General features: G+C 42.1%; 1 protein-coding gene across 2 annotated transcripts in view; it reads left to right on the forward strand.

Annotated features, from left to right (window-relative positions):
• The first annotated feature begins 3,632 nt into the window (after nt 1-3,632).
• The window catches only part of RABGGTA (Rab geranylgeranyltransferase subunit alpha), a 30,135-nt gene continuing 18,229 nt past the window's right edge, over nt 3,633-15,538 (forward strand). The window contains exons 1-7 of one of the 2 annotated variants that reach the window (XM_056525740.1): nt 3,633-3,761; nt 6,637-6,667; nt 10,524-10,634; nt 11,108-11,232; nt 13,526-13,713; nt 13,809-14,006; nt 14,899-14,982. In XM_056525740.1, the coding sequence (XP_056381715.1) occupies nt 6,665-6,667; nt 10,524-10,634; nt 11,108-11,232; nt 13,526-13,713; nt 13,809-14,006; nt 14,899-14,982 (709 nt within the window). In that variant the 5' untranslated portion in view covers nt 3,633-3,761; nt 6,637-6,664. Of the gene's footprint in view, nt 3,762-6,636; nt 6,668-10,523; nt 10,635-11,107; nt 11,233-13,525; nt 13,714-13,808; nt 14,007-14,898; nt 14,983-15,538 lie in introns of those variants that run through there. The other variant, XM_056525750.1, reaches the window with a different exon arrangement.

A 15,538-nucleotide genomic window follows, 5' to 3' on the forward strand; every position in this document is an offset into this window, starting at 1 on the left:
TGGGATTTTGTAGAGAAAATTTGTCCGGAATTGAAGGCCACATGTGTTTACAAAGCCCCCATAGTGCCAGAACAATGGACCCCCAACACATGTGACCCCATTTTGGAAACTACACCTCTCACGTAATGTAATAAGGGGTACATTGAGAATTTACGCCACACAGGTGTCTGACAGATTTTAAATTTTTCATTTGCACAGCCCACTGTTCCAAAGATCTGTGGGTGTAAATACTCACTGCACCCCTTATTAAATTCTGTGAGGGGTGTAGTTTCCAAAATGGGGTCACATGTGGGGGGTCCACTGTTCTGGCACCACGGGGGGCTTTGTAAACACACATGGCCCCTGACTACCATTCCAAACGAATTCTCTTTCCAAAAGCTCAATGGCACTCCTCCTCTTCTGAGCATTGTAGTTCGCCAGCAAAGCATTTTACGTCCTAACATGGGGTATTTCCATACACAGAAGAAATGGGGTTACAAATTTGGGGGGGCATTTTCTCCTATTACCCCTTGTAAAAATGTAAAATTTAGGGGGAAAACTGCACTTTAGTGTGATTTTTTTTTTTGCCATTTACACATCCGATTTTAACGAAAAGTTGTCAAACACCTGTGGGGTGTTAAGGCTAACTGGACCCCTTGTTACGTGCCTTGAGGGGTGTAGTTTCCAAAATGGTATGCCATGTGGTGTTTTCTGCTGTTCTGGCACCATAGGGGCTTTCTAAATGTGACATGCCCCCCAAAAACCATTTTAGAAAAATTCACTCTCCAAAATCCCATTGTCGCTCCTTCCCTTCTGTGCCCTCTACTGCGCCCGCCGAACACTTGACATTTTACTCGAGAGAAATTGGGTTACAAATTTTGGGGGCTTTTTCTCATATTACCACTTGTAAAAATTCAAAAACTGGGTCTACAAGAACATGCGAGTGTAAAAAATGAAGATTTTCTCCTTCACTTTGCTGCGATTCCTGTGAAACACCTAAAGGGTTAACACACTTACTGAATGTCATTTTGAATACATTGAGGGGTGCAGTTTTTATAATGGGGTCATTTGTGGGGTATTTCTAATATGAAGGTCCTTCAAATCCACTTCAAAACTGAACTGGTCCCTGAAAAATTCCGATTTTGAAAATTTTGTGAAAAATTAGAAAATTGCTGCTGAACTTTGAAGCCCTCTGATGTCTTCGAAAAGAAAATACATGTCAACTTTATGATGGAAACATAAAGTAGACATATTGTATATGTGAATCTATATATAATTTATTTGGAATATCCATTTTCATCAAATTTTGGAATTTTTCACCAAGAAATGATGCAAGTATCGACAAAATTTTACCACTAACATAAAGTAGAATATGTCACGAAAAAACAATCTCGGAATCAGAATGAAAAGTAAAAGCATCCCAGAGTTATTAATGCTTGAAGTGACAGTGGTCAGATGTGCACAAAATGTCCGGGTCCTTAAGGTATATTTGCGCTGGGTCCTTAAGGGGTTAACCCCTTAACGACCAAGGACGTATATTTACCTCCTTGACCGGCTCCCGCGATATAACGCAGGGTCACGCGGTGACCAAGTCATATCGGGTCGGTCCCGGCATGTATCTGATGCTGGGACCCGGGGCTAATAGCGCGTGGCAGTGATCGCGGTGCCTCGCACTTTTAACCCTTTAGACGCGGCGTTCAAAGTTGAACGCCGCATCTAAACTTGAAAGTGAAAGCTGCCCGGCTGCTCAGTGGGGCTGATCGGGACTACCGCAGAGAAAATGCGGTGTCCCGATCAGCTGGGACACGAGCGGAGTTCCTCTTACCTGCCTCTGGCGTGTCCCCTCGGCGATTGATTGCTCCAAGCCTGAGATGCAGGCTTGAGCAATCGACTGCCGATAACCCTGATCACTGCAAAGTTATGGCTTTGCAGTGAACAGGGTATAAGATCAGTGTGTGCAGTGTTATAGGTCCCTATGGGATCTATAATACTGCAAAAAAAAGTGTAAAAAAAAATGTTAATAAATGTTATTTAACCCTTTCCTTGATAAAAGTTCAATCACCCCCCTTTTCCCATAAAAAAAAAAAACACCATGTAAATAAAAATAAATATAAACATATGTGGTATCGCCGCATGCGTAAATGTCCGAACTATAAAAATATATAATTAATTAAACCGCACGGTCAATGGCGTACGCGCAAAAAAATTCCAAAGTCCAAAATAACGTATTTTTGGTCGCTTTTTATTTCATGAAAAAATGAATAAAAAAGGGATCAAAAAGTCCAATCAATACATACCGCCCCCATATGCGGAAAAATAAAAAAGTTATAGGGGTCAGAAGATGACAATTTTAAATGTATACATTTTCCTGCATGTAGTTATGATTTTTTACAGAAGTACGACAAAATCAAACCTATATAAGTAGGGTATCATTTTAACCGTATGGACCTACAGAATAACGATAAGGAAGCCCCCAAAAGTTACAAAATGGCATTTTTTCTTCAATTTCGTCGCAGAATGATTTTTTTCCGTTTTGCCGTAGATTTTTGGGTAAAATGACTGATGTCACTGAAAAGTAGAATTGGTGGCGCAAAAAATAAACCATCATATGGATTTTTAGGTGCAAAATTGAAAGGGTATGATTTTTAAAAGACGAGGAGGAAAAAACGAAAGTGCAAAAACAGAAAAACCTGTGGTCCTTAAGGGGTTAAAGGGGTACTCTGCCCCTAGACATCTTATCCCCTATCCAAAGGAGATGGGATAAGATGTCAGATCGCTGGGGACCCCAGGATCTCGGCTGCAGCACCCACCTGTTGCGGCTTCCGGAAACACTGGAGGCTTCGGCTTCCGACCAGGGTGACGTGAGATTGTGATGTCACGACTCCGCCCCGTGTGATGTCACACCCCGCCCCTCAATGCAAGTCTATGGGAGGGGGCGTCACGTCACGATCTTCCGTCACCGTGGTCGTGAGGCGTTAGGATGAGAGCCTCCAGCGCTGCCGGAAGCCGCATTAGGTGGGTGCTGCAGCTGAGATCCCGGGGGTCCACAGCGGTCGGACCCCCGCGATCTGACATCTTAACCCCTATCCTTTAGATAGGGGATAAGATGTCTGGGGCGGAGTACCCCTTTAAGGTAAGATTTTGCTTCCCATTGACTTCAATGAGTGGCAAAACCTTCGGGTTAGGGTGTATAAACACTTACAGTATCCTGTGCATATTTGATGCTGTGTTCAGGTCAGTTTACATTGAAATCTGCAGCATCAAATATTGTGTGAATAGACCCTTAGGCTTTAACACATTCCAATCCCATCCATGTAGTACAGCCTCCTGTTCACATACTGGGGAGATACTGCTCTCTTCGCCACACCCTTACCAGTGCTCCAGGACCTGTAGCTCTCCAGCTGTGGCAAAACTACAACTCCCATTATGCCCTATCGACCTTCGCATGATGGGAGATGTTGTTTTGCAATAGCTGGTGAACCTCCTGTTAGGAAATACCTCCCTCTAATATGGCCTAATAGGAGGCCATAAATACATCAGACGGGTTACTCGCCCCGTTATGCCTGCCTCTAGTGACGCTACTACTCTACACAGCAGCCTCTGCTTCTCTCGACCAATCACAGCTCGTGTCTGATTCCGTGACGTAGAGATTGCTAGGTGAAGCCGGGCTACTATTGGTCAGTTCTCCTCCCGGGAGGCGGAGCTTGACTCCTGTGGACGTCTGCGGGAAGTGGGAGAGTGCACCTTCCGGTACCGCAGGTCCTGAGCCGGCTGTCAAGCAGGTGGGTGAAGGCTGTCATGGCCTGTCATTATTCTTTAGTAGCGCTGAGGTGTCGTTACGTGGTCAGCTGTGCCGTGACGGATAACTGTAATGTGTATGGGGCGGTGTGCTGTACATACTATGGGTTATAGCAGTGTTTTCCAACCAGGGTGCCTCCAGCTGTTGCAAAACTACAACTCCCAGCATGCCCGGACAGCCAATGGCTGTCCGGGCATGCTGGAAGTTGTAGTTTAGCAACAGCTGGAGGCACCCTGGTTGGAAAACACTGGGTTATAGTGATGACTGTTGGGGACCCTGCATTGTATGTATAGATACTCCGAGGGGCAGGATCCAGGACACCTATGTGTCATGTCCCCTGGAATAGTTTTTTGACTATCTGTATAAAGCAGAGGTTTCCAACCAGAGTGCCTCCAGCTGTTGCAAGCCTACAACTCTGTGCACACTGGGAGTTGTAGTTTTGCAACAGCTGGATGCCCTCAGGTTTGGAAACACTTTAGTGACAGCTCCGACTGTAGGAGGTTTCCATTCACTGACTTTATGAAATGGTTACCCTAGTGATACACCACTTTAACCCTAAGGGGCTGTTCACAAGTGCGTATTTTCTGCTGTAGATTAGCTCCAGCAGATTTTGCTACCCATTAAAGGGTACCCTTCATCCAAAAAAACGTTTGATATATTATAGATTAATGTATGCAGAAAAACTTTCCAATTGCATGTTAAAATATGCTTCTTTCTATTAAATTTTCCACTTTGAAAAAATGACCACTAGGGGTCTCCCTACCAGTCCTTTTTTTTTTATAGATTTCAGACTCATGCAGGAGTCCTAAATCTTAGACTGCAGCCGGGACACAGACAAGCTCAGCACTGCTCCCTGCCAGGGAGTTTGTCTGTGTCCCGGCTGCAGTCTGAGATTTAGGACTCCAGCAAGAGTCTGAAATCTATAAAAAAAAAAAAAAAAGGACTGGTAGGGAGACCCCTAGTGGTCATTTTTTCAAAGTGGAAAATTAAATAGAAAGAAGCATATTTTTTAATAACATGCAATTGGAAAGTTATTCTGCATACATTAATCTATAATATATCAAAAGTTTTTTTGATGAAAGGTACCCTTTAAGGTCGATGGGCAACAAAATCTGCAGCAAATCTGACCATACCCTTTAACTATTTTCCTTCCCAGCCATGATCTGTAGTATTCATTGGTATACTTTTGGGGTAGATGGGATCGTTTGATCGCTTTTTATTCCATGTTTTATGCTGTGCAGAATAACTATACTTATATTTTCATAGTTCAGACATTCCTACACAGCAATACCAAATATGTTAATTTATAAATAGGAGAATATGGGGGTAATATTTAATTTCATTAGCAGGGGACTATATATATATATATATATATATATATATATATCTCAAAAACCTTTTTGGATGTTTTGATTTTTTGGGGTCTCCCTAGGGGAAAATGGAACATTCAATTTCTTACACAGTACACTGCAATTCTGTTGTATTGCAGTGTACTGTCATATTTACAATGTGCAGGCTGTACTACTGGAATTAAAGGGGAACTTTGCCCATTGCACATCATATAGAAATATAAACATTTACTTGCCTGTAGTGCTCTTGTGGTGCCTTCGTTGTCCTGCTTCGGTCCCTGGCTATGATCCTCTTCCTAAGTGCCATACGGCCCCTTAGCCAATCACTGGCAAATGTGGGACATCACTGCGACCAGTAATTGGCTGAGGGGCAGTGTGATACTGTGAGCACCACTGAAGGCATCATGATAACCCCTTTGACATGGCTGCCATGACAACCGATAAGGCTATGTTCACATCAGCGTTAGGGGCTCTGTTAGAAGCTCCATTCGCTGATTCAGTTGAAATGATGGGAGTTTAGTGGAGAAGAAAATGTTTTTTTTTTCTTCCTCCCACTAATATGCTAAAAAATACGGGATGTAAAAAAAAAAAAAATCCTGACCTGACCCCTTTTAAGGTGAATGGGACCTGTCAGGATCTGTTGCTGATCAGTCATACCCACCATCCAGCTGTATACATTTTCAATGTGAAAACCGTACAGAACCGTATTGAAAACCGTATGCATTGACTCTCCATTGGAACCATATGCCAAAAGATGCATCAGGTTGTTTCCGTTTTGCATCCTGTACGGTTTAGTAAAAATTTTTCCCGTACCCAAAACCATAGCCTACCACGGTTTTTGGTCCAGGTGAAAAACTGTATTAAACCGTATACTTTGTACAGTCAATGGGAACTGTACAGAACCATATGTGCGTACGGTTCCATACGGTTTTCACCATACGGTTTTTGACTTCCACAGTTTTTTTTTGGGGGGGGGGGGGGGGAATTTCAATCAAACAAGTGAAACTTTATTCATAATGGAGTGAAAAGTAAAAAAACGGATGCAACTGGACATCATTTTTTAAATCGTAAACGGTTTTTAACTGTATACGGGTTAACATTTGTACACACATTTTGGTAAAGTTTAGTCCGGTTTTGAGGAATCAGTTTTTCATCAAAAACCTGATACGGGAACTGTATTGCAAAAACGTGGTGTGAATGCAGCCTTATCAGTGTATGTAACGGAACTCCGTAACGCTGATGTGAACATAGCCTAAGTGCAGTAATCTAATACAGATTTTATGTGGACAGATCCACAGGTAAAATCTGCAGCAACTCTGGCCTTATGCTGAAGCTAAGGTGTATATTAGTACATTAGTCTTCTCCATAGAGTTTTAATATAATTTCATAAAGGCTTTGGAAATATTTTTAAATAAAAACAATAATACCCTATTTTAACTACTGATTTATGAGAAACAAGACTAGATCCATGATTTTCTGTCATATCTAACCATGCTTTGTCTATTGCAGGTCTTCTGTCCCTAACACCTGGAACACAATGGTATGTCTGACTTCTCCCAATGTCCTTTAGGTCCCTTTTATGTAGAATAATGCTGGCAGAACAGAAATATAGAAAAGATTCTTTATTGGAGGGAAAATCCTTTCAATACATAATACATGTGTAATCGAATTTACCAGGTAAAAGGCTTTAGCTGCTGTATGCCCAGGGCAATAGAGCCCATGTATTATAATTGGTGCAGACTGTATTTACATGCCCCATAGAGCACAGGACAAAAGGAAGTTCTTTAAAGAGAAACTGTCACTCGTGTCATGCTGCCCAAACTCAATGACAGATCAAATCTTTCCCTATTTGAATATAGGGAAAAGTCTGTCAATCAGGGCTGACAGACAGGCCAGATGACTCGTAGTGCCGTTCCCAAAAGCCTGAATTGCCAAAACGTTTTGGATTGAATCATATATCATTGTGATAAGGTAGCCTGGAAGTGTTTCATGCAGACTGTAGTTCTGGCAGCATGAAATTAGGGGCAGGTTACCTTCAAAGAGTTGTTAAAGTGGTAGACCCATGTAAGAATTTTTTTCCAAAGGATAGAGGGTGGTGGTTGGGGGGGGGGGGGGGCAGGGGGGGGGGTTTATGCCCCTAGCAGTTGGACAACCTGTGATTAGACACTTATCCCATGTTCTTTGGATAGAAGATGCATTTTACTATGTGGGACTACTCATTTAAAGGGTTACTCTGCTACCCAGTGTCCGGAACATTGAGTTCCGAACGCTGTGTGCGGGGGCTTCCTTGTTTGCGCCCATCATGTAATGTCACGTCCCGCCCCCTCAAAGCAAGTCTATGGGAGTGGGCGTGAAGGCCGTCGCGCCCCCTTCCCATAGACTTTCATTGGGGGGGCAGGCCGTGATGTCACGAGGGGGCGGGCGTGAACATGGAAGCTCGCACACAGCATTCGGAACTCAATGTTCCGGACGCTGGGTAGCGGAGTAACCCTTTTAATTGTGCCCAAACTGGTGGATAAAACCCCCCAAAAAACTATACTTTCTTTCCTCGCTCCCCCGTCACTGGCTTTCAGATAGAGCCAGTTCCGCCGCTCAACATTTGTAGGCTTGGGGTTAGCATGTGGAGTTCCCCACTCCACTCAGCAGTTGCAGGGGGGTTCTACGTCATCTGTTAATGGCTGAGAAGGCAGTTACACATGCTGACCCCAACCCAAAGAGTGCTGCTCAGCGGGACTGGGTACAATCACAAACGTTGAGGTGGGTGAGTGAGTTGGTTTTGTTTTTTTTGTTTTTTTTATTTAAACCATCTGTCTGAACACAGTTTAAATTTACTCCTCCTTGGTAAATAAAAAAAATTCTCGGCACTCACTGTTACTAACAAAACTTCTCTTCCATGTTTGTTCACACAACAGAAATACATACAGTAGTACGCAGAATGCGTTTTGGCAATAGCCGTTTATCAACCATTATTGCCGAAACGCGTTCTGCGTACTACTGTATGTATTGCTGATGTGTGAGTAAGAAGTTTTGCAAGCAACAGTGAGTGCCGAGAATTGTCTAATCTCCGGGCACCACGTCGATACCAGTGCCGACCTCATCTGTTCCTATATTCTCAATTTACTCCTTGGACCGGAGCACCCATTTAATGGTAGTGATATAAGGGATAGAATGTTCTACATTGGTACTCCTTTAGTTTTGTTGCACCATGGCATTAAATGGGCACTCTCATTAATATGTTAATCCTTATATGAAAATAAAAATGTTTCTAATATACTTCTATTTTTACATGTTTAATTTTTGTTTGAATTACCGGCCACTAGGGGTCTCCCTACTAGTTCAGACTGCATTTCCACCCCCTCATGTGCACTGAGTTTAGACTTCTGCTGGTCGGGCAGAAGTACAAACTCCAGAAATGCAATCTGGACACAGCTCGCTCTCTGCCTGTATATGAAACAGGCAGAGAGCGATCTCCTTGCACGGGCGCACACCCAATTTGAATATTGCCGCCCCCCTGCCTCTCCTCCTGATACTGTACTCTGAGCCCGCAGCGCGCGCGACCCTTAGAGCAGTGCGGGCATAGAAAGAGATGAAGAAGGGCGGAAGTGAGTCTCGGCAAGCTTCAGATGACGTCATGTCTGCAGGACCACACCCCCTTCCTCCCTCACACAAGCTCAGAAGGCATACAGGCCTGTATAAAGGTACAAAAATAAAATAAAATAAGCATTAGTGACCGCATGAGTCAGATGTTTTATGGACAGATTAGTTTATGATAGGCACTCTTTTTAATTAATATTTTTCCACAGTAGAGAAGAAATGAAAGGCTGCACTCACCATCAATTTCATCTGTGCTTTATTAGGATTCACAGCATGGGGATATACATCAAGCTAATGCTTTCACAGGACGAGCGACATATATTTTGCGCACCTTGCGCATCCTTAGGAACCAGATGTCGCTCGTCCTGTGAAAGCATTAGCTTGATGTGTATCCCCATGCTGTGAATCCTAATAAAGCACAGATGAAATTGATGGTGAGTGCAGCCTTTCATTTCTTCTCTACTGTGGAACAATATTGGATGTCTTACTGCTAAGGCTTATCGCACCACCCTATTAGTGCTTGTCAGAGTTCATCTACCATCTAAGGGGCCATATAATGGACATGATGAAAAGATTATAGGAGTGCCAGTTAATCATCTCCTTTTGGAATCTTTAATTAATATAATGCATGGGAACAGTAACAAGGCAGCATGTTTGTGCGAGGGTTTAATCTAATCTTCAATGGATCCCTTGGCAGGTACTTTGTACTTATAGCCCTGCAATGATGGCCAGAATCCTTGTGATTATTTTAGGATCTCCTAATCTCAAAATGCTGATGCTTAGGTAGAAAATCTTGTAATGTTTTTTCCCCATTTAAATGTTATTACTTTTTGTTTTTGAATTTAAAGAATGTGTTTGTGTCTGCTATATTTGGCATAGTCTGTTGGCAGACAGTCCTTAAAGGTTCTAGCCAATGATTTAGGACTGGAAAGTAGCAATTTATTAATTGTTTAGTTGTCCTGCTTAAATACGTCAATAAAATATGGCAAGGAGCATGCGTCCAAAATTTCAAAAATCTAAAAATGATCAAACCAAGGTTACTCCTCTTCCCATCTTGAAGTAAGGTTTAGGCCAGGTTCACGCTTAAGAAGCTCCAGATGGAAAACATCCGGCCAGAACTAGTCGGTGCTAGTACCACACAGATATTGTCCCCATAGACAGCAATGTCTGTGGAGCGGATTCCACCAGAACATTTGAGCAGGTTCGATGTTCTGGTGGAATTTTTTAATCAGAATTTTCTGTCTGAAATTCCGACCAGAAAATTCTGCAGTGTGAATGGGTTCACAAAAAACCCAAGGACATCACGCCCCCTCCCATAGACTTGCATTGAGGGGGCATGGCCATGATGTCACGAGGGGCGTGGCTGAGCCCCGCAGCACAAAAAAAGCATTCGGAACATTTACTTCCGAACGCAGGCCAGTGGAGTACCCCTTTATGTGGTGCTATGGGGCTTCTTATTTTATTTTGGTGCTGTGCCGGTGGAATTCTGCAGCTTGTCACCATCTTTTCCTACTTCGGTGACGTCCTATATATTAGGCTAGAGCTAGATCACTTTCTGGGGGAACGTGGGCATTTTTGGGACAGTAAGTAAATGATAAATTTGCAATTTGCTGGAGCAGCAAAGAGAGAATTATAAAAAAAAAAAAATAATAAAATTCCAGTTCACGATAACTTCCCAGAATGAATAAGGTTATTGGAGGTTTCAGTGGGTGGGCTATGCCCATTCTGTTTTGTTCTATGATTTCTCTGCACACCCCATATTGGCATGATCCTCATCTTAATGTAAAAATGTTTATGTTCAGCACGGACGGATTAAAGTGAAGACTACTTTGGAGCAACAGGAGGCTAAGCGTAAGGAGAGAGAGAAAAAATTACAACTCTATGTTAGTGCCACCCAGGCTGCGCTGAATAAGGTGAGTGTGCACTTCTAATCTAACATGCTTTTTCCATTTTGCAATGTATTCATTATTATTTTTATTTTTTACTGTAATTTTTATGAAAGAAATTTTCAGAAGTACAAATCCAAATAACGTGAAAATAAGACACAAATAGCATCATAAAGGGTTGAGACCCTTAACAGTTAGAGTGTAAGAAATAGCAAAATGATGATGATAGGGAGGACCAATGAAAACATATAAATCTAGATAAAGGCTATTTAGTTGTTTGTGTATGTTTTCTGAAACTTGACATATATATATATTTTTGTTGAGGAGATTGGCTAGATACCTGTCAATTGCAGTTTAGTTGTAAATGATCTTTCTTTAGCTGCCTTTTCAATAAGAAAATATTTTATTACCCTGGGTTTTAGATTTTCAATTTTCTGTGTCTTCTGAATTCTTCTGTAGGTATCTGTGATTTCATGACAGATTTTTGTTGTTTCCTCCAGCGAGAAGCCGGACAGTTGGATAAAGAAGCACTAGAAATAACAGCTCAGATATTGACGCTAAACCCAGATTTTGCCTCATTATGGAACTTAAGAAGAGAAGTTTTTCTTGCACTTGGTGCTGACAGGTGACATTTCTATCTGTATCGCTATTATATTGTACATGCTGCTAAAGGTGAAATGTTACCACAAAAGAGCAATTTCCATCTGTGCCTACGTGCTAACATGTGTTCTGTAGGTTAGCAAGGATGGGGGCAGAAGTTATACTTGACTGCAGGATTATACTTAAGCTCTATACACAAAACAGATACATTTTAATGAAGGCTCGTTGCAAAGGTAGACATACCCTGTTAACTCCTAAGACTGTAGAAAGCCACAGACATAAATGTAGTGGCAAACCTGACCCAAATCATGCAGAATTAGGTAAATCCTTGTGGATCTGTCAGCTTTGTACCAGGTAGAGAGATTAATTTTATTATATTTGTAGCAACTTAAGGCTAGGTTGACACTACGGAATACGGGGACGGCAACTCGGAACCTCCGTACTGAATTATTCCATCTGGAACTTTGCAAGTGTGAACCTATTCTATGAGTCAAACTGATATGCAAACTGCAGTACCTCCTCCCTTTCCTTTTTACCCTGCTTTGGCTGACTGACATACAGGGTTGGAAGCCGAGCACTGTACAGTTTGACTCTTCATCTGCTACAAAAAGGGTGCTTTTATAACTTTACAAACAGCGATTAGTAAAACGGTATGGTTAAAGGGGATATCCATTTATGAGAAACTTATCCCCTATCCACAAGGATCCCCTATCCACAGTGTCTAATCACTGGGTGTGCGACCGCTGGAATGCCCCCCATGATCTCCAGAATGGGGCCTGGTTTTCCCGCTTTGATTTGGATAGGGGATACATTTTTCATAGCTGGATTAAACCATTTAATTTTATTCTCCTAGTATCTATCTTCCCCCCCCCAAAAAAAGCAGTGTGCTTATCTTAGCAAATCCCTGGCTCTCCTGTGGTGACTGATCAGGGTGGACTAAGGAAATGTCACTTTTTACCAGCTTCCAGCGATTGCATGTTGACCCATGTGACTGCTGTAGCCTGTGGTTAGCTGTAGGCTAGTAAACAGAGACTGGCAGGAGACCAGGGAACCATCCTCAAAGGGGGCTAATAGGGGATGGATGAGATGAGTATAGTTTTTTTGTATGTTAAACTGTAGATTTTGCTGTGGATCCACAAGGATGAATGTTCACATGTACTGCATACATCGTGAAATTGATGCTGCAGATTTCATGCTTAGTTCTGCTATTTATTCAAATTGATTTATGGTATTTTCACTAGGGCTGAAACAACTAATCGATTACTCGGCAACTAATCGATTATGAAAATAGTTGTCATCTATTTTCAATATCAATTAATCAATGGTCGATTAGTTGCTCAGCCAATTTCTAAAGTTCACAAACACTTAGGGATTATCACTATGAATATATGCAACTGTGGTCCTCGGCAGCCTGTTTAAGGAAGAGGGGGCCCAGCACACATGATCTTCTGCTTCCTTCAGCTATTGTGAGTCCCCGGTTGTCAGGCTCTGTGCTAAAGGCCAGACTTTAGCAATAGTTGCAGAGAGAAGATGGAGAAAGTTGAAGATTATGTGGCTGGCCCCCTTTTCACTATATAGGCTGCTGGGGCATGTAGGATGGACAACCAGGGGATGTACTGCCCCTCCTTTCTGTCCACAGGTGAGTAACAGGGAGGGGGGTATAGCCCTTACATGGAAAAAAAGGAAAATTATATTTACGAGAATGATTATATGTATTTAAATATAAAAAGCTACTTCTCGTACCCTCCACAAAGCTCAGCATCTAGCTGATCCCACAAACTCTCTCTTAACACACAATGCATCCCTTACCTAAAACACACAGAAGACCTTAAGTCCGATCCCCTCCCCTCAGTACCTCCCTCCCTAATCTAACTCGCAAATTATCTTCTTCTCCACTAATGTTATTTTTATCCGATTAGTCGATTAATCGGCCAACTAATCTATTAGGAAATTAAACGTTAGTCGCAGCCTTAAAGGGGTACTCTGGTGGAAAACTTTTTTATTTATTTTTTTGCCAGAAAGTTAAACAGATTTGTATTGCTACTATTAAAAAATATTTTTCCTTCCAGTACTTATTAGCTGCTATATACTACAGAGGAAAATATTTTCTTGTTGGATTTCTTTGTTGATTTGTTATGCAGCAGAAACTCTGCACATTTTCTGCTTGTGAACGTACCCGTGAAATTTTCAGCATTAGAATTTGATTGCAGATTTCTTTCTCAGCTGTGTAGACTTTCTATCTCATGTAGTAGACCCAACTGTTCAATGGTTAAAGCACATAAATACTTTGTTGTTGTGTTTTTTCATTTGTACTTGAGGTCAGATGAAGAGATGCGATCCCTGTACTTGGCAGAGCTCTTCTTTCTAGAGAGCTGTCTACGTGTCAACCCAAAATCTTATGGCACATGGTATCATCGTTGTTGGGTCATGCAGCATATGCCAGAACCAGACTGGTCAAGGGAGCTTACACTTTGTAATCGATTTTTGGAAATTGATGAAAGGAACTGTAAGTAACTCTTGACACGAGACCAATCTTGTATAATATTGTGAAGTTATTTGTAACGTTTCCTTCTTATCTGTCCTTCTATTATTGTACCACAGTTCATTGCTGGGATTACAGAAGATTTGTTACTCAGTCATTTCATGTTCCACATGCCGATGAGCTGGAGTTTACTAGCAGCCTTATCACCAAAAATTTCTCCAATTACTCGTCTTGGCATTATCGGAGCAAGCTTCTTCCCCAGATTCATCCAGACCCACAGCATCTAGGCCGAGCGACTGAAAAAGTGTTACTATCAGGTGAGAAGACAAGACATTCTTGAAAAGTGGTTGACAAGACTGTGTTCACATTTGAAGAGGATCCCCAGGCAAATGTCTCACAAGTTACCAATAGCAGATCAGCAGGCTGCTGACACTCCTGAATGAAGTGAATGAGAGCTGAACTGGATTACCCTTCCCAGTATCGGCCACTGCCCAATGTACATAGAGGAGACTTCTGGCTCCATAAATTGTGTTTACATCTGGGCTCACCTGAAAAGCTGATCAGAGGTGGGGTTTGGGGTGTCAGCACCACCAATAAGCAATGGGTGGTCTATCCTAGGGATAGTTATCAGTGACCTTTGCCCAGAAAATCATTTAAGGGTGCACTCCCACTTGGCGTATACGCAGCGTATTTCAGGCTGCGCAAAATTTACGGCAGCAGCAGGAAATACGCATTCTTTGCTCACTATAATACACACAGGGCTTTCCGGCGGCAGCCCTATATGTGCAGTGAGTTTTGGAGGCGGAGCCGTGCATCACAGTCATGCCGGCACACGGCCCCGCCTCAGAAACTCACTACACACATAGGGCTGCCGCCGGAAAGCCCTGTGTGTATTATAGTGAGCAAGGAATATGCAGCATATTTCCCGCTGCTGCCGTAAATTTTGTGCAGCGTGAAATACACTGCTTATATGCCAAGTGGGAATGCACCCTAAATGTTGAAACCTTTTTGAGGTTCTGGAATGTGCAGGAATATCCACTCCTGTTAGTATAGACAATACATGCTTCTGTATATAAGGTATGCTGTAATATGAACTTGACTGCTGTGGTGGTGCAGTTATTATAGTTCTTCACTTGGTTGATATTTTGTGTTTTTTTGTGTATGTATGATGTGCATTGTAATATATTTAGTTTATATTTTTTTTTATAGAACTAGAACTGGTACAGAATGCATTCTTTACAGACCCAAATGATCAGAGTGCCTGGTTTTACAATCGGTGGCTTCTTGGAAGAGGTGAGCACCTTCCTTAAAAAGTCTTCCCTGGGGTCAGTCGTTCATCATATGTTACTGACTGCTTGTTTAGGCAGCTGATTAGGCACTTTCAGTAAACTACTGCTGAAGGATCCACATAGCAACCAGGACTAATGATGTTTCATTCAACCCCTAAGTTGGTTAAAGGGGTACTCTGGTGGAAAACATTTTTGTTTAAATGAACTGGTGCCAGAAAGTTAAACAGATGTGTAAATTACTTCTATTTAGAAATCTTAATCCTTCCAGCACTTATCAACTGTTGTATGCTACAGAGGACATTGTATAGTTCCTTTCTGTCTGACCACAGTGCTCTCTGCTGTCACCTCTGTCCATTTTAGAAACCGTCCAGAGCAGGAGAAAATCCCCATAGCAAACCTATCCTACTCTGGACAGTTCCTGACATTGACAGAGGTGTCAGCAGAGAGCACTGTGGTCAGACAGAAAAGAAATTCAAAAAGAATAGAACTTCCTGTGGAGCATACAGCAGCTGATAAGTACTGGAGGGATTAATATTTTTTAATAGAAGTCATTTACAAAT

The sequence above is a fragment of the Hyla sarda genome, chromosome 1, assembly GCF_029499605.1.
Source record: "Hyla sarda isolate aHylSar1 chromosome 1, aHylSar1.hap1, whole genome shotgun sequence".
NCBI classification, from domain to species: Eukaryota; Metazoa; Chordata; class Amphibia; order Anura; family Hylidae; genus Hyla; species Hyla sarda.